Below are 27177 nucleotides of genomic sequence, written 5' to 3' on the forward strand. Positions count from 1 at the left end.
TATGTCTATATGCCCACTGTCCTGAAGAGCAGGGGTCAGAGGCTGGGTTGTAGCTCAGTGGTAAAGTGCTTGTTTAGCACACAAGAAGAGTTTAATCCCCAGCACCAGGAGGGGGAAAAAAAAAGCAGCCATCATACACATTTACTGCCATGTTTCTAGTGCAGGCACAGAACAATGCTCAGCACCCGCTGGTTGAAGTACTGGTCCAATGAGCTGCTGTGCTCCCACGTTCAGCAGTTCAGCAACTACTTCTCTGCACCATTCACCTCTCCCGGGGCCCCTATGAGAAGAAGCAAAGGTCTCAAAAGTTGGGGTAGGAAGTTCAGGCTGGATTCTGGAGGCCCCAGAAAGGCTCTGTGAAGTCTCCCCAAACAGGTGCTGAGCTGCAGAGGTTCAGCCAGCAAACCCACAGTCCCTCACACCTCTAATGGGAAAAGCTGAAGAATTCTGCAAGGTTTTTCCAGCATGGAAAAGGATGTCTTAACATCCCCAGGCCTCAATTGAGTCTATAAATGTCCCTGGTTCTGCTAGTGAGCATTAGGGTCTGTCAGGAATACTTACCTGGGCCTGAACTAGAAGCTTCCTGGAAGGAGATGAGTCTGGTTGCTAAGGAAGGGATAAGTTCAGTTGAAAAAAGAAGTTCCCGGAACTAGTATCTTCACATTTGAGTGTGCAAACAAATCCCCTTTGAAACTTGTTAAAGCATAGTTTCTGATTCTGTAGGGTTGAGGTCAGACCAAATATTATGCTTTTCTAGAAAATATTATGCTTTTCTAGTTTCCAAATGATGATGCTGTCTGAAGGAAGGGATGGGGCACAAGGCTATTGGAATCACATTCTGAGTAGCAAAGACTTAGAAAACTGGCATTATGATCCAGAAACATTGCCACCAACCATCAGTCGTTAAAAAATGATCAGATGGTGGTGCATGCCTGTAATCCCCACTGCTCAGGAGGCTGAGGCTGAGGCAGGAAGATCGTTGAGTTCAAAGCTAGCCTCAGCAAAAGTGAGGCACTAAGCAAATCAATGAGATTCTATCTCTAAATAAAATACAAAATGAGGCTGGGGATGTGGCTCAGTCTCAGTGGTTGAGCACCCCTGAGTTCAATCTCTGGTACAAAAAAAAAAAAATCAGATGATGTGCAAGACTGTAGAGGATAAGCTAGCCTAACAAATATCTGGCATAATTTCAAATTCTTATATTTATTTATTTAATTCTGTGACCATGTCAGACATCACTAATAGATCCCAGCACTATTTCCCACTACATCCAAGAGGATGCCTCAGAATCCATCTCAACACAGTACTCTAGACGGCTACCCAATTCATTACAGTTGGCATGAGAAATTACCTCATTTGGTACTTGTGGTATAGTTGTTAAAAGTCTGAAGGCCTTTGCTAGTCTGATGCCCTTGGAACAACACTTCTATGAACTTTAATTTGTTATAATTAGAGGTGAAGAGAACCCTCATTTCAAGTTAATTTGAACATTAACTGATGCTGTGAATGCATAGTGTCTGATAGACAGTATTCAATAAATGGTGGTGACCATGCATAGGGGAGAATGTGTTGACTACATGATTGAAGGGGAATGTGATTGTGGGGTGGGAAAGAAGAAGGCAAAGGAGGATAAGTTTCAATCTCCTTAAATGTAAGATCCAGATGGCGTTTCACATGCTAGGGGCAGGGAAAGATGGGAAGACTGAGGATGACTGGAAGATTTCCAGCTTTCTGGATGGTGTTGGGCTCCCTACTGGAACTAAAGCTCTTTGGTTGGAAGGAGTGGCACTTGACATGTTGAGAAACCTAAGCTCCTAACTTCTTGTCAAGAAAAACTGAAAGGCTGGGTGTTAGGGTCTGTAAACAAGTCAGAATGGCGCCTGGCAGCCGGACTGTGGCAGCTGGGGTTGTGGCTTAGTCATAGAGTGCTTGCCTAGCATGCATGAGGCACTGGGTTCGATCCTCAGCACCACATAAAAATAAGTAAAGATATTGTGTCCACCTAAAACAAACAAACAAAAAAGTTTATTGATAGTATGTAATTTTGCATCTATTAAGCAAATTTATTTTAGCGCTCTTTTTATTTTATTTATTTATTTATTTATTTACTTTTTAGGTGTTAGGAGCTGAATCCAGGGCACGTACTGACCTTCATGTTTAGTGGGACTTCCTTTTATATGTATGTAATTAAATACAATTTTTTGGGGAGGGTACTGGGGATTGAATCCAGGTTTGCTTAACCACTGAGCCACATCACAGTCCTTTTTATTTTTATTTTTTGAAGATAGAATCTTGCTAAGTTGCTTAGGGCCTTATTAATTTGCTGTGGCTGGTCTCCAACTTGCCATCTCCTGCCCCAGCCTCCTTAGCCACTGGGATTATAGGCACACACCATAGCACCTGGCTCTTATTTCAACCTTCCCGATTACCTAAATATATCTCTGCTTTTTGAGTTCCCCCTTGAATTGGCTCCTTCATTAATTAATGAGTTAAGTGAAATTTTGACATGTTTATTGTGTATTTGGATGAGAATAATTATTCTGCCTTGTAGAAAATTTTTTGTAACATTCTCATTAGCAGCAGTGAAGATTGGGCTAAAGGTGTGCAGAATTCTCCATCCTGACCACATTTTTCCACTTGTTCTTAACACCATCACATACTGCAGGTTCATAAAGGATTGTCCCCAGTTTTGTTGCTTGTTTGATATGATTCAAACAGATGTAGCATGATTTGATAAGGGAGCAAAAAATACCTTCCCTCTACCTTTCTAATTCCTTGACTGGGCTATGAATTAAATGGAACATAAAACAGATTAATGGGAAAAAATTGTATTTAATTACATACATATAAAAGGAAGTCCCACTAAACATGAAGGTCAGATGATTGAAGTTTATGTAGTACCCTGAACTCCAAAAAAGAAAAAGGACCTTGGGTTTTTTTTTTTTTTTTTTTTTTTTGTTTTTTGTTTTTTGTTTTTTAATGGTGCTGGGGATCTAACCCAGTACAAGGCAAGCACTATACCAACTGAGCTATATGCCCAGCCCAATCTTTCTGGGTGAGGACACAAGTGATGGGAGGCTAAGAGGAGGAACTGATGGTAATGTAAGTATATGTGGTATTATGATGCAGATAAAATCTCTTAGTAAGTACTTAATAAATGCCAGTTAAGCTTATTCATTCATGTGTTGGATCAGTGGATGTGAGTTTTTTAGGTAATAAAAGTTATGTCCCAATAGCCCTATGCCTGATTCAAATATTTTACTAATACAGATTTCCTTCACAGAGATAGGTTTATTTCATAAAAGTACAGTTTCTCAGAGTTACTTCTGTGTCTGTAGTTTCTCCAGAATAAATAGTTCAAAATATGACAAAGAAGTACATTTTGGTATAGCCAGGCATACATTTGTAATCCCAATAACTTGGGAAGGTTGAGAAGGAAGATTGCAAATTCAAGGCCAGTCTAAGCAATTTAGCAAAACCCTGTCTCAAACAAAACAGTACATTTTGGAGTAGCACATTTTGATATCCTATAGTCATATTTTGGGGTGGTGTGTTCTGAACTCTAATACTTCCGTATTTGATCTGGGCACAGTCTCAAATATTTGGATGAGTTTGCTTAACAAAATATGTGATAATCCCACAAGAGCCACATAATATGTATCCACTCATTCATTGAACAAACTTGATTGTCAAATGCATGTGGGCAGGAAGAAACTGGATTTATGCAGCTCTAGAGTTTAGCAACTGTCTGATTCATAAGTACCAAATATACATCCTAGGGCTAGGCATTTAACTCATAGGCAGAGTGCTTGCCTAGCATGCAAGAGACCCTGGGTTCAGTTCTAAAAAACTCACATCCACTGATCCAACACATGAATGAATAAGCTTAACTGGCATTTATTAAGTACTTACTATGTGCCAGGCACTATTTCAAGCACTTTGCTTGAATTAGTTTGTTTATTACTCACTCTAGTTGCAAGGAAATTGCAATTCTCATTTACAGATGATGCAAAGAAAGTTTCATTAACTTGCTCAAGGTCAGCAGTTAGCAAGTAGCTGAGGCAGGATTCTAGCCCAGGCAGCTGGTTCCAAAAATCTGATGTTGGACTTTTTTTTTTCTTGGTACCAGGGATTAAACCCAGGGGTACTTAATCACTGAGCCACATCTCATGCCTTCCCCCTTTTTTGAGATAAAGTCTCGCTAAGTTGCTTGCCCCCCCCCCCCCCCCCCCCCCGCTGTTACTGAGGTTGGCCTCGAACTTGTGATCCTCTTGCCTCATTCTCCTGAGCTGCTGGGATTGCAGGCTTGTGCCACTGTGCTGGGCTCTTGGGCATCTTGCTGGCCTCTGAGATATAGAGATAAAAGTCACACCAAACACACCTCAAGGAGGGAACACTTAAGAAAGGAGGTAAATAAATAACAATGTGATGTGATGTGACAAATAAGAACACATTTGTGGGGACAAAGAGTGTCAGAGGATTGGACAGTGGTAAAGCTCTCTGTGGAGGGGCCATCTGACCTGAGGTAAGTTCTGAGGTGTTGGTAGTTAATATGTAGCCTAGAAGAAGGGAAGGACCTCAGGTCATAGGAAGAGTGTGGTACAAAGCTATGGAGCTTGGTTAGTCTGACAATGTAAGATCCAGATGGTGTTTCATGTGCTAAGGGAGGGAATGTCTGGATGCTCCCTGGAGGCCTGGTAGGATTTCTTTTCCCTTTCTTTCCTTCCTTCCTTTCTTTCATTCATTTTTGGGGCGAAAGTAGTGCTGGGGACTGAACTCAGGGGCACATGACCACTGAGCCACATCCCTGGCCTTATTTTTGTATTTTATTTAGAGACAGGGTCTCACTGAGTGGCTTAGTGCCTCACCATTGCTGAGGCTGGCTTTGAACTTGTGATTCTCCTGTCTCAGCCTCCTGAGCCACTTCCCAGTGGCTTACAGGTTTGCGCCACCAGGCCCGGCTTCTTTCTATGCTAGAGATTGAACCCAGGGCCTCCTGCCTGCTAGGTAAGAGCTGAATCCTCCAGCCTTGTCTGGCCTGGCAGAATTTGAAGCAAGGGTTTTATGAGCTCAGACTCCACACTGTGCCCTCAACCCCCTTGGCACAGGACACTAAACCCTGTACACAGAATTCTCTACAAGGGGCTGGGGATGTGGCTCAAGTGGTAGCGTGCTCGCCTGGCATGCGTGCGGCCCGGTTTCGATCCTCAGCACCACATACCAACAAAGATGTTGTGTCCGCCGAGAACTAAAAAAATAAATAAATATTAAAAATTCTCTCTCTCTCTCTCCTCTCTCACTCTCTCTTTAAAAAAAAAAAAAAAAAAAAAAAAAAAAAAAAACAGAATTCTCTACAAGCCACATCTACCCCAGAGAGTTCCTAGGGAGGACTAGACCAGAGAGAAATGCTAATTGAATTTGGGACACACCCAGTGCCACATGGGAACAATGACTGGGAATCCTCACTCCAGCCTTCCCACCCAAGTTCCCACTGTCCCCACCAGCCACAGCCTGTCCACTCTCTTCTGTCACATTTCCCCAGGAGGCCTGAGATAAGAATACCCACCTCCCTTCCTGAATCCTTTCCTGCCACCCTTGAGTCTACTAACCTAAGCAGCTGCAGAATCTGGCTCACTCAAGCCCCAGGGAGAGGAAGGTAAATGGGGAGACAGGAATTTGCTGGGGGAGCCATGGCTTTGGTCTGTACCCTCCCCTTCCACAGGGCTGAAGTGGTGATTAGTTGGTTAATTATATACAAGCCATTTCCGATTGGCATAAGCCCACCCACCCACAGAGCCTGCCCAGAAGGCAGGAAGACCTGGCCCAGGATCAGAAGCTGGGGTGTCAGCTACTTTGGGGGTCGGGTGGTCCTGACCCCTGCCATGGTGGAAGGGAACGCGATTGTCTTCCCCTCTCAGATCTCCTCCTCTCTCCCTCGTCTAGGTCTCCTTCATATCTTTTCTATCCTCCCTTTTGCTTGCCCCCATACAAATCCCTTTCCCTCCCTTTCCTCCCTGTAGGTTTGGAATGAAATCACGGGGCTCTGAGTTCCGCACTAGGCCCCTACATAAACACTCTGATTGGGGCTAATTATAAGGGCCAGGTTGGGAGGCTGGAGCCTTGAGAAAGCTTTGGCGTCCAAACAAAGGGCCCAGGACTCAGCCCCCAGCCTGGGCCGGCTCCTCTCCAGCCCTCACGGGCAATGAGGGCTTCCTGGGCCACTGGCAAACCCAACAGTCCACGAGCTTATTCCCTGTCCCAAGTCACTTCTTGTTCATCTTGTTGCTTTGCCTCAGTCCTTTAGGGACTCAAATTCTGGGGCCTTCCCAGATGGCTTAGAGGAGCCACAAGACTGCAGGGGAAGGCAAGGCAGCTGGGGAGGCCTCTCAGGCTGTGAGGCTAGGGATGGGCAGGAGGGGCAGGGGGAGGTGCAGGGGAAGCCAGCTGTGACAGTCCTAGCCCTAATTAGCCAGCTTCAAAGCCTGTTGGTGAGGCCCACCAGCGTGTGCGTCTGGTCACTCAGGCGAGTAAGACATTTCTGTCCTAATCAGAGGAAAAAGAGGGAGACAAATGCTGCCTACCACCACCCTGAGGAGATTTGAGACCCTGGGCTGGCATCCAGAGTCAGAGAAAAAACTTGGGAACACAGGAAACATTCTACTCTGTTAAAACTACTGGTTACAATAGGTTACAAAGCCCTCAAAAAAAAAAAAAAAAAAAAAAAAAGTATCCTTTGATCCAGTGATTCTGCTTTTCAGGAATTTATCCTAAGTAGTTGGAAAACTGCTAGAATTTATTTACTTATTTGTTTTGTGGTACCGGGGGTTTAACCCAGAGGTATCTACCACTAAGCCACATCCCCAGCCCCCATTTTATTTTTCTTTCTTTTCCTATTATTATTATTATTATTAGTAGTAGTAGTAGTAGTAGTAATAGTAGTAGTAGTACTGGGGATTGAACTCGGGAAAAATTTATCTCTGAGCTACATCCCCCAAATTTTGAGACAGGGTACTGTTAAGTTGCTTGGGTTGGCCTCAGACTTGTGATCCTCCTGCCTCAGCCTCGTGGGTCACTGAATATGGTTGCTACAATTTATTGAACTTCTACTATGCACTGGTTCTGTCTGTGCAGGGCCCAACTTAATCCTCACCACAATCTTTTTTAAAAAAAAATATTTTTATTAGTTATTGTTAGATCTTTATTTTATTTATTTATGTATATGTGGTGCTGAGGATCCGAACCCAGTGCCTCACACATGGTAGGCAAGTGCTCTACCACTGAGCCACAACCCCAGCCCCCTCACCACAATCTTGCCTGGCAGGTACCAATGAGGTCTTGGGACTCAGAGATTAGGAAATTTGCACAAGTGCTCCCTGCAGGTCCTGCCTCATGCCCAGGCTCTCTCCAAATATGGTTGGTTTATCTGGCTCTGTATTCCTCTTTTTTCTCCCCCTCAGGCACAAATGCATTGCACATTCATTCCATCCTGTTGCATCTTGATAATTTGTTACCTGAGTGAGGAATATGATTCCATTGAGTGAATAATCTGGCTTAGGGATGATCCTTGTTTTTAGTCACAATAGTTTCCTCTCTCTGATCCCCTTTGTGTCACAGAGGTAATTAGAAACTGTGGGACTAGCTTGGGGGTCAGAGTAGGTGGGGAGAAGGCACAGCCAGGTGGTACAGAAGCTTCCTGAACTTTTATGCAAAATAATGTGTTCATGTGAATCTGGCCTTTTTAAAAATTAAAAAAAAATATATTTATTATATTTTAGTTGTAGTTGGACACAAACCCTTTATTTCATTTACTTATTTATTTTTATGTGGTGCTGAGGATCGAACCCAGGGCCTAGCGTGTGCTAGGCGAGTGCTCATCCGCTGAGCCACAATCCCAGCCACAATCCCAGCCCCCCCTCCTTTAATTGCAGTTAGAGTTCCAAAGCTATTTCAGATTCCAGAAAGTCAGGGGCCCCCAAAGTTTAAATTTAGAGATGAGAAAGGTGATCTAGAGGAAGGATGCTGCTCCAGTGGGCAGAGACTACAGAAGGGAAAACTCATCTCTGAAGTGGCAGGAGCTCAGGCTGGGCTTCCCAAATGTGTGCACCACAGCACCCAGGACAACTCTTCCAGAATCCAGCCCAAATCAGGATTCCAATGCCCTTAATCATCATCATCATCATCATCATCATCATCATCATCATCATCTAGAAGTTGGCAGCTTCTAGAATAATCTAAAAGTTGGCATCTCCAGGTCCCACTGAGGCAACACCAGAATTCATTTTGGGGGGATATACAGAAAAATTTTGTCTTGGAAAATTTTGGGGGCCCATTCTGAACTGGATCTTAAAGGATCCTCTAAAAGGACAAAGAATTTTTAACAATAGAAAACTTTTCAGGAGGGAAGGCTGGGGTTTGGGGTAGGAAAAGCAAAAGTCAGATCAATAAGAAGGGGGAGTCTGAATAACTATCTGAACTAGACAGCTGGCTTGTGGGATGGGGGTGAGTGTGGAAGAACAGGTAAAAAGCACCTGCCCAGGGCCTCAAGTGGGGGGAGTCCCTCCTTAGCCCTCACTCTCCCAGAAGGAGGAATCAACCCACTTAGGATGTGGAAACCAGTTTCTATCTATCCTGAGACCTATAGAAAATCTACAAAAGCAGACCTCTAGGCCCTGGTTTTTAACTGTGTTTTCCAAACAATGGGGTAGAGACCCCACTCTCCTGTTGCAGCATTGAGTTCAGAAGGTTTACCTTTGGTTTTCCCTCCAAGACCCTTTCTCCTCTCCCCAGCCTAAATTTCCCACACTGTGGTCTAAAGCTGCCCTTCCTCCAAGTTATCTTATCAAAGAAACTGGTGTGAGGTGATGGGAGGGTTCCCCCACTGCTTTCTATAAGCTAATTCAGTCCATGACTTCCCCCTTAGAGAAGAAAAAGGCATCTTCAAGATCTGTTCTTTCCAAAAGAGGCAATTATCTTATAATTCATCTTCTTCTCCAGTCATAAAACCTATTTTGTCAGTTTTCTTAGACCCTGTTCTACATTGGCAGGAGACCTTGAGGTAGGATGTGGGGGCAGAGGCAAGAAAGAAGAACCATCTCTACCCCAGTTCTTTCCTTCCCACCACCCCCTGCTCTGGGAAGGAAAGGGTGATTGTTACTAGTCCACCATCTCTTCCTGCCATCAGTGTGAAGATCCAGGACAAATGTATCCAAAGCAAACAGCGCTAAGACCCTGGAGGATTTGGGGATGGGGGAAGCTCTCCCAAAATCTTCAACAGAGACCAGAGGTTAGGAAATTAACAGGGCTTCTCTTCCCATTGGGCTCAGTCCCCAGCACAGCAAAATCCTATCCAATTCCCCAAGCTCTTACCATTATTACCAGGAAAGACACTCAACAATTTGTTTGTAATTAAACACTTTCCTTCAGCCTTGGGGGGGGGGGGGTTCCTTTAGACTTGGAACAAATGGAGCGCAGGAGTAGTGACACCTCCCCCTGCCCACCATCATTAAGGGAACCTCATGTTTAGCCTTCACACTCATTAGCAATTGATAAAAACTGAATTTGAACTAGCCACTGGCACAAATGATTTTGGCGGGGGAGACTATGTATTTTTTTGGGGGGGATCTATTGAAATCCCTAGACTTCATACAATTCCAAACAAAGCCCCACATGACTTCAATTACCACCAAACATTTCCAGTTCCCCTCCCCCAACATAAACTAACACATACAAACATTTTGAAGCAGGGGTTCCAAATACTTTCTCCCTTGTCCCAAAGTCAGCCAACAAAAGATGATAAGGTACCTTTCCTCCCATAACCATTTAGCTAAAAAAAAAAAAAAAAAAAAAAAAAAAAAAACCTAGATCTTGGGCTCAAAGCCCACTTCTCTGCCCCACCCCCAACTAACTAGGTGAGGGAGACAGGGAAGGAGGAGGGAGGTGTGGTTTGGTTAAACTAATAAAATGTTACAACCCTGTTAAATACAATTAAAGGGCTAGATCTCTTGAAGATAATTAAATGCACTTTATTATTATGATTATTAGCTTTTAATTTGCACTATTATCAAGACACATGAGATGGCAAAAAAAATGAGTTACGTGGCATAATTGTCTTCAAATCAATCCTTTGGAATTAAAATTCTAAAATATTCCAAATAGTTGAGGAAATTGATGTGTGTTGGAAACTGGAATTCTCATACCAGCAGTCAAAGATATTTTATACATCACTTCTCAGGCAGCTAACTTAAGAAAAGTCTTGATTTTTATTTGGGAGAGGGTAGGAGGAAGATAAGAAACATCTGTTATAAACATTCTATCAATCTTGTGATATAGAATGTCCAGTAAACACTCAACCCCACCCCCACAGCCACAAAGAGCCTGCCCACAGCCTTCTAAAGCAAAGATACCCACTTTTTTTTTCTTTTTTTGGACAAGTTTTAAAAGAAACCAGTCTTTTGTCAAAAGAAAACTAAGAATCCCATCCCATCAGTCCACCCATTCCCTCCCCCCAACCCAACCCATTTTTATTGCTTTGTGGAAATAAAAAAGAGAAAAATAGCTCCCAACAACAAAACAAAACAAACAAAAAAAAAAAAAAAAAAAAAACACATACACAAACCAACCTGCAGTCTGCTAACCTGAATACCAGTTTTTTGGTTGGGGGCCAGCAGACCACCAGGAAATAAGGGGAAGGCTGCAAAATCTCAAAATCCCAGAATTTGCAAATAAATGTTCAAAGGCTCATGGTACCTCTAAAAATTCAGGCAGAGGATCAGAACTGGAAGTGGTTTGTGTGTGTGTGTGTGTGTGTGTGTGTGTGTGTGTGTGTGTAGTGGGGGGACGGTTAAAACACAGTCCACAAAGCATATTCTGCCTATTTTGGACGCTTAGGGTAGTGGAAACGAAGAAAAGTCAAAGACAGAAAGATCTTCCTGCCTGCAGGGGAGTGGGCCAGGGCGGTGGAGGCCATACCTCCCCAGATCCCCGCCCTCTCCCCCCCACCATCCACGGTTTTTTTTTTTTTTTTTTCCACGTCTTCATCTCGGCTGGGAAGTTTCCAAATATCTAGTGAAGGAGTCAGGACAAATGAAGAGGGAAAGAAAAGAAGGAAAAATAAAACGAAATAAAGACGAATCCAAATCTTTTCAAAAATAATCCAACAGCTTCCACAGGCCCAGTGTCAGCGAGGAGGCTCGCAAATTTGGCTTTTGTAGAAGTTGAATGGAACTAACTCCCAACTCCTCACAGCCAACAAAAAGAGCGCTCAGGCTAGGTGCCTCTCCCAGCAGGCCCAGCCCTGCCAAATCACCAAAAATTTTGAACCAGAGTACATACCGGGCGGCTTTAAAAGGGCACTTAAGAAAGGAGAGACCTCCCCCAGGTTCCCATCCCAATCTTCAGCCTTGGCGCCGGCTCCATTCTTTTTTTTTTTTTTTTTCTAATTTTTTCTTTTAAATATAAAATATATAATTATTTTACAAAGACTATTTACAGTTTTAATTACAAACCTGGTGGGGGTGTTGGGCAGAGTTCTCTTTAAAAAGCGACCTAGAAAAGAAATGGTTTCGATTGTTCTTTATTTAAAAAAATAAAATAGGAGTCCGTAGGGAGCCCTCCCCCCGCCTCGCTGCAGAAGGAAAGCACAGTGCCGTGCCATCCCATCCCGGAGGTGCAGGGTAGCCGCGCGCCCTCGCTCACACGGTGGTTTCGCCATGTCGGCTGTTGGTGAGACGCGTGTAGAACTTCCTCCACGAATGCAGAGTCTTGCCGGACCAGATCCAGAAGCCCGACGTGATGCCCACGATGAGCGTCATGAGGTATTTAATCATGTAGACCGTAAAGTCGGGCGACATGCGCGGCGTGTAGTGCGCCGGGCACGGGATGGCCAAGCTCTTGCAGTGCTGGCTCACCCACGAGCGCTCCCAGTGCTCGCGGAAGGCCTGCTCGTAGAAGTAGCAGGCTATGACGATGGTGGCTGGCACCGTGTAGAGCACAGAGAAGACGCCGATGCGCACCATGAGCCGCTCCAACTTCTCCGTCTTGGTGCCATCGTGCTTCATGATGGTGCGGATGCGGAAGAGCGACACGAAGCCGGCCAGGAGGAAGGATGTGCCAATGAACAGGTACACGAAGAGCGGTGCCAGCACGAAGCCCCGCAGCGGGTCCAAGCTATTGAGGCCCACGAAGCACACGCCGCTCAGCAGGTCGCCGTCGATCTGGCCCATAGCCAAGATGGTGATGGTCTTGACGGCCGGCACGGCCCAGGCCGCCAGGTGGAAGTACTGCGAGTTGGCTTCTATGGCCTCGTGGCCCCACTTCATGCCCGCTGCCAGGAACCAGGTAAGCGACAGGATGACCCACCAGATGGAACTGGCCATACTGAAGAAATAAAGCATCATGAAGAGGATGGTGCAGCCCTCCTTCTTAGTGCCCTGCACCACCGTGCGGTAACCGTCTTCAGAGAAGCGCTCGTTGCATACCACACGCTCCTGGAGGACGAAGCCTGCGATATAGGCCACCGACACCATAGTGTAGCAGCCCGACAGAAAAATGATAGGACGCTCTGGATAGCGGAAGCGCTGCATGTCCACCAGGTAAGTGGTGACAGTGAAGAAGGTGGAGGCACAACACAGCACCGACCAAGTGAGGATCCAGAGGCGTGCGAAACGCGTCTCCTCTTGCGAGAAGAACATGGAGCCGTCGGGCCGGGCGGGTTCGCAGGGAGCAGCACAATCGCGCTCACCCAGAAACTTGTAGCTGAGATAAGACGGCACCTTGAGCACACGCGGGCAGTGGAAAGGGTGCTCCAGCGTGGCGTAGCGCGGGGGCGCGCCGCCTCCGCCGGGGCCTCCCGGGGTGCCACCAGCGCCAGGCTGCAGACCCGGCGGCGGCGCGGTGGTGAGCAACGCTGGCGCTCCGTCTTCGGAGTGATTTTGGCCCACGCAGATCTGCTCCGCGCCATGGCGCGGGAAGTGCTCGCAGCGCAGACGCTCGGGCCACTGGAAACCGAACTTGTTCATGAGCGCCTCGCAGCCCTGACGCGCGCGCTCGCAGATAGAGCGGCACGGCGGAATGGCCTGCTCCAGTACTGTGCACACGGGTGCGTACATAGAGCATAGAAAGAAGCGCAGCTCGGGAGAGCACTGCACCTTCACCAACGGATAGAACTGGTGCACCTCCAGGCCTGCGTCCTCCTGGTTCGTATGGCCCAGAAGGTTGGGCATGATGGTCTGGTTGTAGGCGATGTCCGTGCACAGCGGGATGGAGATGGGCTGGCAGAAGCCGTGGTCCGGGATGGAGATGCCCTTCTCCCCGTGGAACTGGGCAGGCCCGGCGGCGGGAAGGAGCAGCAGCGGCAGCAGCAGGCGGGGCAGGGCGCTGCGGGGCCGCATGCTGGCCGCCGCCCCCCACCCAGCTCCTGGGCGCCCCCCCGCCCCCGCCCCCAACCCCGAGACCGCGCGCCTTCCCAGCTGCCGCCTAGCTGCGGCCGCCGCCTCCCGCGCCTCTTTGCAAACTTTGCTCGCGGTCGCAGAGTTGGGGAGGCCGGGCGGGGGAGGGGGCGGCGCGCCTGCCCGCTAGCTCGCCGCGGTCGGACTGAGCCGCCGGAGACACCGTGCGCCGCTGCCCTCTCTCCTCCTCTTCCTCCTCCTCTCGCCTCTCAGTTCCCCCTCTCCCCTCCCTTCTCCACGCAGCGACTCCTTTGTGCCTCCTCCAGTCCTCACCTCGGCCTCTCCGATCCCAATTAGTCGGTTTCAAGGGGGCCCCCGCTGGCGGCCCCGCCCTCTCTTCAGCCCCCCAAAAAAGGGATACTTGAAACCGCCCCGTCGAGTTCTAAGCACCATCCCAAAATGTGCTCTCCGCCAATCAGATTTAAACCCAAGGACCAGCCCCGAGGGCTGGATTGGTCCACCACAACATAATGAGATCAGAAACCAGATGCCAACAAAACTTACCCCCCCTCTTTTTGCTTTTTAAAGAGACAAGCTATTATTACATTAAGGGCTATTTGCCCAGCCCGGGATTTCTCCGGAGTCGCAGCGGCCAGATCCGGAGAAACACATTCCCCAGAGCTGCTAGACTCCAGCGTCTCAAAGCTGGATTACTCAGCTTGCTGGGAGCCCAGGCACTTTGCTGGGAGCCCAGGCACTCTGCTGGGTAGGGGTTCTTTAAATCCTTGCCCCCGCCTCCCGCTTCTCAAATCCACCTATTTCAGTCCGATTTTTCTAATCAAATGAAAATTCTCAAGTTGAAAAACTTCTATTAAGGACATTTTTTTTTTGAAACTTGGGGTCGAACCCAGGGCTTTGCGAATGCAAGGCAGACGCTTTGCCACTGAGCTACATCCCAGCTCTATTAAGGACTTTTTGTAAAAAAAAAAAAAAAAAAAAAAAAAAGCTAACAATTTACAAAGACTTCTCTCAGACTTCTCATGGAGCCTGGGCAAAAGTTTCACTTCACCCTACTAGTAGATCCATAAGAGTGCGCCTCGCCCCTCCCCCTACACACACCCTTAAATAACCCTCTGAAAAAATGAGAGCCTGTCTCTTTAAGAGCTCTTAAAGGGGCCCGGACTCCAGGGTGTAATTGCCCCGCAGCGAGCACAAAGGAGCCCATTATGGTTCTTTGTGTTCGGTGGCACCTCAAAGTGAGAAAACTCAAGAACTCCGAGGCCGGGAGCTAGAGGGTTGGGGGTTGGGGAGCCGAGGTGAAGGAGAATGGCCGGGAGCTAGCAGCTTCAATCTCCCCCTTCTTCCGAGGCAAATCTTAATTATGCTAAGTAAAGTTTAGTTGCCATAAGGAGAAGGTCTTAATCGAAAGTTAATGGTTGGGGGTGGGGGATGATGGGCAGTTTTGAGTGAAGAAACGACTCTCTTAGGCCTGGCGAACGTTTGGGGGAATTTTCCTTCCCCCTCCCCACCTCTGCTCCGCCTCCTAAAAGCTTCCAGAGATCGTCTCCAGAGAGAAAGGGGAGTTTTACCCGAACCTTAAGTGATTCCGCAACAGAAAGGGGTGGCGTGTGCCACTAGGGAGGAGGCTGGAGGCCGGGGGCTGGGGGCTGGGGAGGATTATTCCCTCCTCCCTCTCACCTGGTTGGGGGGTGGGAGGTGGCCAGGAGGCTAGCTTCTAGTTTGCATTGCTCCCCACTTCTAGGATTTTAAGTTTGAGAGGAAAGTCTGGGGCCGAGAGGGGAATTTGCATGTAAATCTCTTGGGTCTAGTACTGAATGATGGATCAATTATTTCTGTTGTCTGTCGGAAGGAAAGGGAAGGGGGAATTTAAAAGAAGAAAGAAAATTGAGTTTAGAAAGCCCCTTTGCTTCTTAGTATGGGCCAAATCCTCCCAGCCTGGAAAGCTGTTTCCTGTTCCAATCTAGAAAAAGATTGCTTAAAAAAAAAAAAAAAAAAGAAAGAAAGAAAGAAAGAAGAGAGAGGTGGGGAGAAGAAAAGAAAACTATAAGGAGATGGATGGATAAAAAGAGAGCTGGATTTCACAGGATATATATTTTTTTCTTCATCAATATAAAGATTTTAAGGTTCTTTACAACCTGAAAATACCTCTTATTGTATGCTGAAGAAGATTATTTTTTTCCTCCTCTAGTTAGAGTGTTTTCCTCCAAAATTAAAGGCATAGGACTTTTCCCTGTGCATTTCACCCGCTCATCCTGTCATTCTGTGCTCTACAGCAGTCTGGAGATGGAAAAGTCGGAATTTCTTTGCTCCACAGAGCCCAATCCAAGCCTGGGTTGCTGATTCTTCAGACCTCCCTGTCTAGTTTGCTTCACTGCATCTTTACAGCTGGTACCATGCCTTGGAGCTGAGCCCTGGAAACAAAAATGATTAAGACAGGCTCCTTCACCCCACTTGCTAAGCTCACAGTTTGATACGAAATTGAAAACAAGCCTCCAATGTGAGCTCAGCATCTCCAATTTCCTACCATGACAAACTGGTTTTCCTGCCCTAGGGCCAGGCCTAAGTGACAGTTTTCATTTCCCTGACCACCTCAGGCAGAGGGAGAGCTGGAGCTGGAAAATGGAAATAAAGGACTTTCTTTTCTTTTCTTTCTTTCTTTTTTTTTTTTTTTTTCCTTTCCGGTACTGGGGATTAAACTGGACTACATCCCCAATCTGTTTTATGTATTTATTTTTTAAATTTTGAGACAGGGTCTCCCTAACTTGCTGAGGCTGCCCTCTAACTGGAGATCCTCCTATTTAGGCCTTCCAAGCAGCTGGTATTATAGGTGTGCACACCCAGCCCAGCAAGGACTTTCACTCAGTGGATCTTACATTTCTCAGCTCACTCTCCCACTCCCCCTCTTGGGTGCTGGAGATCAAATCCAGGGCCTCCAGCCTGCTAAGCAGATCTACCACTGAGCTACAGCCTGAGCCCTCAACACTTTTTTTTCCAAGATAAATGGGATTGAACTGAGGAGTATTTTACTACTGAACCACACCCCCAGACCTTTTTTAAAAAATATTTTATTATTATTAATTTTTAGTTGTAGTTGGACCCAATACCTTTATTTTATTTATTTATTTGGTGCTAAGGATAGAACCCAGGGCCTCGCATGTGCTAGACAAGCGCTCTACCACTGAGCCACAACCCCAGCCCTTATTTTTTTATTTTGAGACAGGATCTCTCTAAATTGCTGAGGCTGGCCTTGAATTTGTGATCCTCTTGCCTCAGCCTTAGGAGTCAGTAGGATTTGTGAGCTACTGAAGCCAGATTTAAAATTAGGTAGTCAGGGCTGGGGATGTGGCTCAAGCGGTAGTGCGCGCGGCCCGGGTTCGATCCTCAGCACCACATACAAAGATGTTGTGTCCGCCGAAAACTAAAAAATAAATATTAAAATTCTCTCTCTCTCTCTCTCTCTCTCTCTCTCTCTCTCTAAAAAAAAAAAAAAAAAGAAAAGAAATGTTAATGGAACCCAGGAAACAGCCCCCAACAGATTTGGAGATAAGCCCATCCCAAAGAAGTGATAAGCCCATCCCCAAAAAAGTGATAATGAAGTCCTTCCTGCCCAAATTACTTGTTTGGCCCACCTGTGTCCCAACCCTTCCCCCTTACATTCCATCACCAAACCTATAAAAAGGGGAACACATTTGCCCTTCAACAGATTCCACCTCTTGGGTCCCCTTCTTCCTCCGGGAGAAGTCTTTTCTGCTGTCCTTTAATAAACTTCTAATTTCTACTCTGACCTTGCCTCGGCGTGCTTTTCTGGTGTTATTCTTCAACATAGGGGAAGCAAGGACTCGTCAACGGCCAACAGCGGTAACATGTTGGAGGTTCCACCGAGATTTTTCTATACCGAGGTAAGCCCTCTCCACGTACCCCATGTCTGTTTGAGGTTCGTCTTTCTCTCTCTTTCTTTCTGGAGGGTAAGGTAGGCACCCAATGGCTACTTAAACGCAATTAGTGCAGCCGCCACTCTTCAAGACTCGGGTGAGAGGTTTCCCGGCCTAGGCAGACCCAACCCTTGTTTCTGAGGAGCTTATGTTCCAGGGGGCAGAGACTGACATTTATGACACAATATACATAAATGTAAAAATTCAAAGTTATGAAAGGAAGGTGTCTGGTCCTATGAAAGTATAATGGGGAAGGAAGTCTGACTGAGTCCATCAGGGTGTGAGAGGAAAGTCTGTGTGGTTGAAGTGAGGAGTGAAGTAGGTTGAAGTAAAAAAGCCAGCAGGGATCAGACTTACAGGTGTTTTTGAATGGGAAATAGGAACTCACAATCTAATGAGGAAACAGTCATGTAAGCAGACAGATAGGGATAGGCATTCCAGACACAAGGAACAGAGCCATGTGTATAAGGAAGTACCAAAATAGATGGAATTGGCAGGGCACACTACTTTGGCCATTAGAGCCCCACGTGCATTTGGGGGAGTGATGTCAGAGGAGGCTTCAGGTATGCAGGGAAATTAGGTCCCTTGCATATAGGCTGAGCTCAAGGAGACAAGGATATACTGCAGAGGCTACAGAAGGGAAGTGACACACTTCAGTTGTAGTGCATGTAGGCAGCTCTGAGGAACATGAGTGGGAGGGAGCCAGAGTGCCCAGTAGGGGTGGAGCACAAGAGACCATGCAGGAAGACACAGAAGGACAAACCACAGGTTCTCACACATGTAGAAACTAAAAGAGTTGATTTTGCAGAAGTAGAATACTGGTCACCAGAGGTTAGGAAGTGTAGAGGGAAGGGATTAGAAGGAGGTTGTATTACCACATCTGGGCCTGGTGGACCAGACCTGTAAGCCCAGCCACTCAGGCAGCTGAGGCATAAGGCTAGCAAATTGAAGGCTAGCCAGAGCAACTTACTGAGATCCTATCTCAAAAAATAAATAGATAAATAAAAATTTTAACAAGCCAGGTGTGGTGGCACAGTCACATGATGGTTCATGTCTGTAATCCCAGTAGTTTAGGACATTCAAGACAGCAAGATGGTGGTTTCAAAGCCAGCCTCAGAAACAGCTGAGGAACTCAGTGAGACCCTGTCTCTAAATAAAATACAAAATAGGGCTGGGGATGTGGCTCAGTGGTTGAGTGTCCCTGACTTCAGTCCCCAGTACACACACACACACACACACACACACACGCTCACACACACAAAGTGGGGGCTGTATATGTGGCATAGTGGTAGAGTGCCCCAGGACTCCACCCCAGTACTGCAAAAAAAAAAAGGCCATCAGGAAAGAAATAGGGCAGAAACTGAGAGCTGAGAACAGACATGTGGGAGTAATAAATAGGCGGAGAAAGAATAAGAGAGGAAACTAACCAAGGTTTCTGATCTAGGTGCCTTAATGCTAATAACCAAGCTAAGAAACTCAGGCAAAGGACAGATGATGGGCTGGGGATGTGGCTCAAGCTGTAGCGCGCTCGTCTGGCATGCATGCGGCCCGGGTTCGATCCTCAGCACCACATACAAACAACAATGTTGTGTCCGCCGATAACTAAAAAATAAATATTAAAAATTCTCTCTCTCTCCCTCTAAAACTCTCTCTTAAAAAAAAAGATATTAAAAAAAAGAAAAAAAGGAAAAAGAAGTTAAAAAAAAAAAAAAGGACAGAGGATGAGCATACTTAAGCCAGGCTGAGCCCATGGTACATACAAGAGAAAGTGTCAAGAGGCAGATGGGTATTTCTTTTTTTTTTTTTTTTCCTTTTCAGACCAAGGATTGAACCCAGGGGTGCTTAACCACTGAGCCATATCCTCAGCTCTTTTTATTTTTTATTGGGAGACAGGGTCTCACTAAGTTGCTTAGGACCTTACTAAGTTGCTGAAGCTGGCAGCTGGCTTTGAACTCGCTACCCTCCTGCCTCAGCTTCCAGAGCCACTGGCATCAAAGATGTGCGCCATGGTGCCCAGCATAGGTGAGTATTTCAATCCAGTGCCCATGAAAGAGATCTGGCCTAAATTTAGATCTGGTACCATTAAGCTATGATTGGAGGGGCTGGGGATGTGGCTCAAGTGGTAGCGCGCTTGCCTAGCATGTGTGAGGACCGGGTTCGATCCCCAGCACTACATACAAACAAAGATATTGTGTCTGCCGAAAATTAAAAAATAAGTATTAAAAAAAAAATTCTCTCTCTCTTTAAAAAAAAAAAAGCTATGATTGGAGCTTTGGGAGTGGCTTAGATCATCTAGAGAGAATGGATTGTAGGAAAAGATCAAAGCTTTGGGGGATGCCAAACTTTATGGAGTATGAGGCCACGGAGGGAGAGTGAGGAGCAGTCAGTCAAACCAGAAGAAATTCTAACCAACATGTAAATGTCACCAGACTTATTTTTCCTGCATTTGAGAGTCTCAAGTCAGAATTTTAATTTTCTTTGTTTAAGTTATGGAATAATTTTCACTTGACCTGACACTAGGGGAAAAGGTTCTTAAATAGTATTCTTTGTACTCACCTACTATATATAAAGCTGATGATCTTCAGAAACTCACTCCAGCTTCATGGAGCCTATAGTTTGGGAGGCTACATTCTGCGATTCCTCTCCTAAGGAATATTTTTTGGGGGCAGGTACCAGTGACTGCACTCAGGGACCCTCAGCCACTGAGCCACATCCCCAGCCCTATTTTGTATTTTATTTAGAGACAGGGTCTCTCTGAGTTCCTTAGTCCCTTACTTTTGCTGAGGCTGGCTTTGAACATGTGATCCTCCTGTCTCAGTCTCCTGAGCCACTGGGATTATAGGTGTGTGCCATGGCACCAGGCCCCTAAGGAACATTTTTATTTGGTCTTGGGCTTCTGCTATGGATTGGGAACCTAGGTGTCCCCAATCATCTCAATTTATGAATATGATATCAAATGTAATTTCCCACTGTAAATCTGATGCATGCTCCCTTCTGTGATATAAATGGAAGGAGGGGTTTGTTGGAGTAAAAATCTCAACCTGATGGGAGAGGAGAATAGCTGGTGGAAAGGAAAGAAACCTGGTCTGGGGCTCAGAAGATCTGAGACCAAGCCTGGCTTCACCCCATAGGGCCAAGGAACCTTAGGCAAGTCATTTTGCCTTCCTTTGCTTCAGCTCTCTTATCTGTATAAGAGGATCATAGAGCCATTGATTGATTTTGACCTTTGAGTCAGATGTAGGAGGCTATGAAGACTATTATGTTTGGATCATTGAAACTGTCCTTGCTTCAGGCCTCCCAAACAAGCTGAAAAGGCTGTAAGTCATTGATGAGTGAATGATGGCCAATCAGTAATATTCAACATGCCTCAGGCATGCTTAGCAGAAGAGAGCACAGAGAAGCTCAGCTAGGAAACCTAAGGGCACTACCCAGGGCTCCCCGCTCCCTCCAAAATCCTCCTGTGTTGGTCTGTTTTTTTACTGGGAAGAGCTGAAGCACTTGCACATGTCTTCATAGTCTCCTTGCTCCTTTTCCTCTCAAGTCATTCTTTCCAGAGGAATCATCTCTCTGCATAGCTAAGTGATCATTCCTGGTATGACCATTCTCCAGGGACTCGCCCCTTCCTCAAGAATCCCTGGCAGAGGATCCTTCCCTTCTCCCTCTCCTTTTTTTTTTGGGGGGGGGTGGTAACTAGGGATTGAATTAAGGGACATTGAGCCACATCCCCAGCCCTATTTTGTATTTTATTTAGAGACATGGTCTCATTAAGTTGCTTAGCTCCTGGCTTTTGCTGAGGCTGGCTTTTAGGCTAGATTTGAACTCGTGATCCTCCTGCCTCATCCTCCTGAGCCACTGGGATTACAGGTGTGCACCACTGCACTGGGCTATGTCTCCTTTAATCCTGGGTCAGTGTTCTCCTTCCCTCCAGGTGGAAGGGCTATGTGCATCTAGGGATTGGTAAGAGGGGAGAAAGAACATACTTTCAGATTCTTTAAGATCCTTGAAGGTTTTGCTTATTTTATTTTATTTTATTACTGGGGATTGAAACCAGGGATGCTTTTCCACTGAGCTACATCATCTGGTCCTTTATTTTATTTTATTTTGAGACTAGGTCTTGCTAAGTTTCTGAGGCAGGTCTCAAACTTGCAATCCTCCTGCCTCAGCTTCCTGAGTTGCTGGAATTGCAGGCATGTGCCACCATGCCTGGAGAAGGTTTTATTTTCTAACCCAAAATATTCTACTCTGAAGAGGTAAATCCTAGATACTTTGTGGCAAGCAGGTTTGAGCCTTTAGCACCTAAGAGGCTAAGCCCTACCCTGACAGACATATTCTGCTTTAGGGGAATCTGTTTCCACCCTGAGCCTGGCTATGAAAACCTGTAATCTACTTTTGTGTGAGATACTAAATTCCCTCTCCCTGAATTACCTTCTCCATGTTGCTCTCAAAGAAATGGCCCTTAGAAACTGGCCACAGAATAATCAGATCTTGGACTCCTGAGCTTTACCTCCTGCCCATTGTTAGGTTCCTTCAATCACTTTACCTAAATCCTGCCAGGTTCTTAGACTGCCCTGGCATTGGGGGCACAGGCTAAGGGGGACTTGGCAGAATATAGCTGCCCCTTATCTCTCCTGCACTCTTCCCCAGGGTCTCTGGAAGGCAAGACGGGCTATAAAGAATTAAACATATATACTAGGTGATCTATTAATTAAGGGCTTTAATCAGTCCAAGCCTTAGGCTGAGCTAGAGCAAGGTGTGGGTTACTCAGAGCAAACTGGGGAAAAGGGGGCTGAAAGATCAGAGCTGGGTTTGATTAATTAGGTACTAGAGGTGACTCTGCTTTCTAGACCAGGAAATACAGGTCCCTAGGAATGAATGAGTTAGGTTTTTTACCTCTCAGAACCTTTTAGAACCTAAAGTCAAGAGAAGAGGAATGGCTGGCAGGACTGCTCGCCAACAGCCCTCTCACCTGCACACCTGTAGATTGACCTGGATTGCACTACACCCCTCATTCAGAGAACCTCAGTCTATGTGCTGGGGGTAGGTGTGTGGATACATCAGCCTATCCTCCAGAGGGTAATGGCATGAGTGTTACAGTAGGATGTGGGGTCACTGTTTCCACCTGACCCTGATGTGTCCCACTCCGATCACTTGTTGGCCATCCTACTTGTCAGATCACTTGTTGGCCATCCTACTTGTCATATGCTCCTGAGTATATTTTCATCTCAGAATTCAAATTTGCTAGATAGCAGTGCCTATTTTTCTTAAACTCACTGGAAGAACTTCTTTCGGGTTATTGAAGGGGACCTTTCACTCCCCCAGTTGAGCCACTGTGTACTCAGTATTGCTGTAGTCTATTCCTTTTATAAATCTCTCTCCACTACAGAAAAAAAAAAAAAAAAAAAAAAAGAAGAGGAATGGGAACATGGGAACATTGGAATCAGATCTGTACACATGATGGGGCCCTCAGTGGGGGACCAGGGTGCCCACTGGGGAGGGAGGGTCAGGATAGGTTGGCCACACCTCATCTCCTAACTCATTCTCTTTCTACTCTGTCCTTCTCCCCTTGGTTTCTCCCAGAATTTCTCTCCCTTCCCTCCAGGCTGGGCCACCTCACCCCCTCCCCTTTCTCTTTCCTGTAACTTACGCTGTTGTTGGGAGTTGGAGGAGCTGGGCTGGTTTGAAAGGAGGCCCCTCTGCTTTTCAGGGAGGAATTGAAACCGTGGAGCTGGGGGTGAGGGGAGGCAGCACAGGGGGAGGGGCGACTTGAGAAATCAAAGCGGCTGCAGCTCCATCTGGGAAACCAACTTTGATTTACTAGCAAGGACCTGGCTCTCCCACCACCCCCACCCTCGCCCCCTCCTCCTCCTTCCCTGGACTTTGTTTTGTGGGGCTAACTGGGGGACCGACCCCTCCCCCAACCTGAAAACCTGCTCTTGCTCTGAGAGGACTTGCCCAGGGGAGGAAGCCAGGAGGACCCTGGCACTTCTGAAAGGGGCCCAGGGTCTCAGGAACTGGGTAGGAGAGTACCCCTGGGAAAGAGGGAAACCCCTCACACAGGCAGCCCTGGCCCAAGCAGATTCTGCCTTACTCTAGTTTAGGGTGACCTTCTCCCTGAGACGCAGGGTTAGGATGTGGCCGCTGAGCATCTAGGCAGGGATTTTTCATCTATCTGTGGTTTTCCCCTCCAAACTGGTGGTAAGAGCCAAGAAAAGACAATGATTGTGAAGGAAAAAGGGAAAAAAATGTATTTTAATAGCTTCTTTTGTTCTGAGGTTCAGTGTGATTTCCTGAGGAGGGGTGGGTTCCTGTGGGTACTCAAGGTATTTTTGTGTAGAAGTGTCCTCTCCTCTCTTATCCCTTCTATTTCATTTTCTCCTTCTCTTTCAAACCCTTAACCCCCTCAAGGTTTAAGATCTTCTCTAACCAAACCCCTGCCATGGAAATAGGATCTGAAAGATCTGCAACCCCAGTGGAGTCAAAATGGAGAACAGAGTAAAAGGGATTCAAGGACAGGCTCTTGGGCATTATCGTTTTACTCCAACCTAGTCCTTCTCCATGGGACCATGGGGCTTTCAGTCCCCGGACTCCCGGGTTCTAGGCAGAACTCCCTTTTCCTGAATCTCTACTTTGCTAGCATTTTTAGGGTTCAGCATCCAAATTTAGGACTAGCACTCGCAAGTGGAAGAGGTTAATTCAGTATGGGCTCAGCACTAATCTAACCTTTTCAGAGCTCAGACTGCTCCATCACAGCTTCTGCCCCAACACTAGGTTTCTGGAAGCCTGTAGTCTGCATGCATGTAGAGAAGGGACACTGCGGGGTGGGCAACTGGGTGCATCTGTTGGGAATACAGATTCCTGGAGCACGCCTGCTAACTCGTCTGCACACTCTAGACATATCTGCTTCCCAGACCTTTCAATTAGCTTTCATAGCCTTGATTACTCTTGGCAGCTGCCCAGTCCTGCTCTGTTTCCCCCACTTCAACTCATTAAAAGTCCTTTAACCTCTAACCCTAATGTATCTTTCCAGGTTTAATTTTTACCACACTTCCTTTTGTGGTGGACCAGATGGATTGGCCCTTAGCATCCATTCCCACCTCCTTCCTGTAATACAGAGGTTGGAAGCCCAAAACCTCAATTCCCAGCCTCCTTTGCAGATAAAGCTGTGGATATAAAGTGTAGTCATTTGCTCTTTGGAAGGTGGAAGGGAACTGAGGCCATGTTCCTGCTGCTCTGGCGGATAAGGCCCTGGAGATGGGGTTTCCTCTGACAGCACCTCATTGTTTGGTCTTTGTGACAGCAGTAGCAGCAGTGGCACTAATGCCTAAGGGCAGCCAATGGACCCTGTCCTTGACTTAGTGCCAGTGAGTGGCAGCCTCCTGAGTCTGTCTAGCTGCTTGTGGCAAAGGTAGAAACCCCAGTTGAAGGATCATTTCTTTAGCTTCTTATCAAGTCTTCACCTCCAGTTCATCCAACAATTTTCTTATTCTTTTTTGGGGGGTACCAGGGATAGAGCCCAGGAATACCAAACCACTAAGCCACATTCTCAGCTATTATTATTATTATTATTATTATTATTATTATTATTATTATTATTATTTTATTATACCCAGGGGTATGTAACCCTAACCCACATTCCCAGCCCTTTTTATTTTTTATTTTGAGACAGGGTCTTGCTAAGTTGCTTAGGGCCTTGTTAAGTTGCTGAGGTTGGCCTCGAACTTGGAATCTTCCTGCCTCAGTCTCCTGAGTCACTGGGATTATAGATGTGCGTCACCACAACTAACTCCTTTTTATTTTTTATTTTGGGACAGGTTCTCACCAAGTTGCTTAGGGCTGGGGATGTAGCTCAGTGGTAGAGCACCCCTGGGTCCCCAGTACTTAAAAAAAAAAAAGGAAGAGATAGAAAATGTTTCATTCCCTCCCAACATGCACACACCAAGAAAAGTCCACGTGAGCACGAGAGAAGGTAGCCATCTGCAAGCCAAGAAGAGAGTCCTCTATGACCCATATCTAAGACCCAACTATTCTGGTACCCTGATCTGGGACTTTTAGCACCCAGAACTATAAGAAAATAAATTTCTATCATTTAAGTGACCTGACTATGATATTTTGTTATAGCATCCCAAGCTACTTAGGGTCCCACTAAATTTCTGAGGCTAATCCCAAACTTGTGTTCCTCCCACCTCAGCCTCCTGAGTTGCTGGGATTGAAGGCAAATGCCAGGACACTTGGCTGTCTCTTCCTTTTGTAAGGTCAGAGGTTCTTGGTTGTTAGGACCCCATCCTTAGGACTTCATTTAATTACCTCCTGCAAGGTCTGTCTCCAAATACAGTCACATTAGGGGTTAGAGGTTTGGATGAATTTTGTGAGGATACAATTTGGTCCAGAGCACCTGTGTCAAATCTTCTGCAGAAAATACCTAGAATGGTTTTGGTTTATTCTAAATCCTGACTTTGCCATGAACTAGATGGCCACTTGGTACTTTCATTCTCTATGTCTTTGCACATGCTTCTAAATCTAGAAACTCAGAGACTGAAGCAGGAGGATTGCAAGTTCAAGGCCAGCCTGGGCAGAGCCTTTGGATTCTGTTTCAAAATGTTAAAAAGGGTTGGGGATATAGTTCAGTGGTAAAGTACCCCTGGGTTCCATCCCCAGTACCAGAAAAAGAAAACAAAAACTTGTTAAAGGAATCAATACTGTCTGTAAGTAGACAAATTCTAAAGTTCCCTAGGCTGAGTAGTCTAGAGATTTAAATACCCTTCCCCGGGCAGCCAGTCCTACTTCCCTCCTGAATGTTTTGCCCCAACTCACACTCACATTTTGGGATGGGAAAGCTACCCTCTGAGGAGGTAAAAATGACTTAGTCAGGTTTCTAGGGTCCAAATTTCTAGTCTCCAGTTTTGACAAAATTATCTAGTTCCTTGAAATCACATTTAATTGAAAGTATGTTCTGGTATCCAATCTGAGAAGAAATGAAATGAAAACCAAATTTGACATCATGATAAGAACCCATGAGATGGACATGGGACACTTGAATTTGTGGGTCCTAGCCTTGGTACTTTCTAGCTTTCTAACCTACAGTGAGTCATTTTGCTTCTTTGAGTATCAAAGCCCTATCTGCAGAATGGGCATAATAAATCTGTCTTCTTCCCTCTGAAGTAATGATTAAATGAGAAATGTGATTTGGGAAGGGAAGCTTAGGTCAGTACATGCTGCTTTGTAACCTGGAAGCAGAATATCAGCCACAGGTCAATTTAGAGGCCTGCGCCGGACTTGAGGCTGGCAGGCATATAGTTTTGGGGTGCTATGCTGTGCTGGACTTGAACTGGATTGGACTTGAACTCCACAGATGTTGCTTCCTTACTATGTTCCTTTGGACAGGGCACTCAAACTTTCTGAAGATCAGACTCTTCATCAATATGATGGGGATTTAATCTTCTCTCTCAAAGGATCATGAGGATCAGACAAAGTGTTCACTTCACTTAGTGAATGCTTAGTGTTTGTTTTTCCTACTCTCCCTAGATCAGGTAGAGGAAGCTGGAGAAGGAGGTTTTCCAGGGCCTTGGCGCAAGTGTTAGACTTCTAAGACCTAAGGCCTTGGAGGTGTCAGATGGCTAACCCTCACAAGCCTGGTCACTCTGATTAACCCTTTAAGAAATTCCATGGCCTAGGGGTTGGCAATAGGGAAGACAAATATGCTAATGTTGGGCTGAAGTAAAAAACCACAGGTAACTTCAGCTTAGGGGACAGGTAGATGGACCTCTTGGAAGCTGAGGCTATCAAGGTTATGCTCCAGGCAATGTTCTTTAGACCCTCACCCCCAATTCTTCTAAAAATTT

The 27177-nt window shown here is 46.1% G+C and overlaps 1 protein-coding gene across 1 annotated transcript; it reads right to left on the reverse strand.

Annotated features, from left to right (window-relative positions):
* Positions 1–10026: 10026 nt before the first annotated feature.
* Positions 10027–13727, reverse strand: FZD2 (frizzled class receptor 2). The gene is made up of 2 exons (XM_081271312.1): positions 11695–13727; positions 10027–11544 (listed from the first exon to the last, which is right to left on the reverse strand). The coding sequence occupies exons 1-2, from the start codon at positions 13386–13388 to the stop codon at positions 11493–11495; spliced, it is 1746 nt and encodes a 581-aa protein (XP_081127438.1). The 5' UTR covers positions 13389–13727; the 3' UTR covers positions 10027–11492.
* Positions 13728–27177: the final 13450 nt, after the last annotated feature.

Source organism: Spermophilus citellus (assembly GCF_964194105.1).
Source record: "Spermophilus citellus genome assembly, chromosome: 17".
Classification (NCBI taxonomy): Eukaryota; Metazoa; Chordata; class Mammalia; order Rodentia; family Sciuridae; genus Spermophilus; species Spermophilus citellus.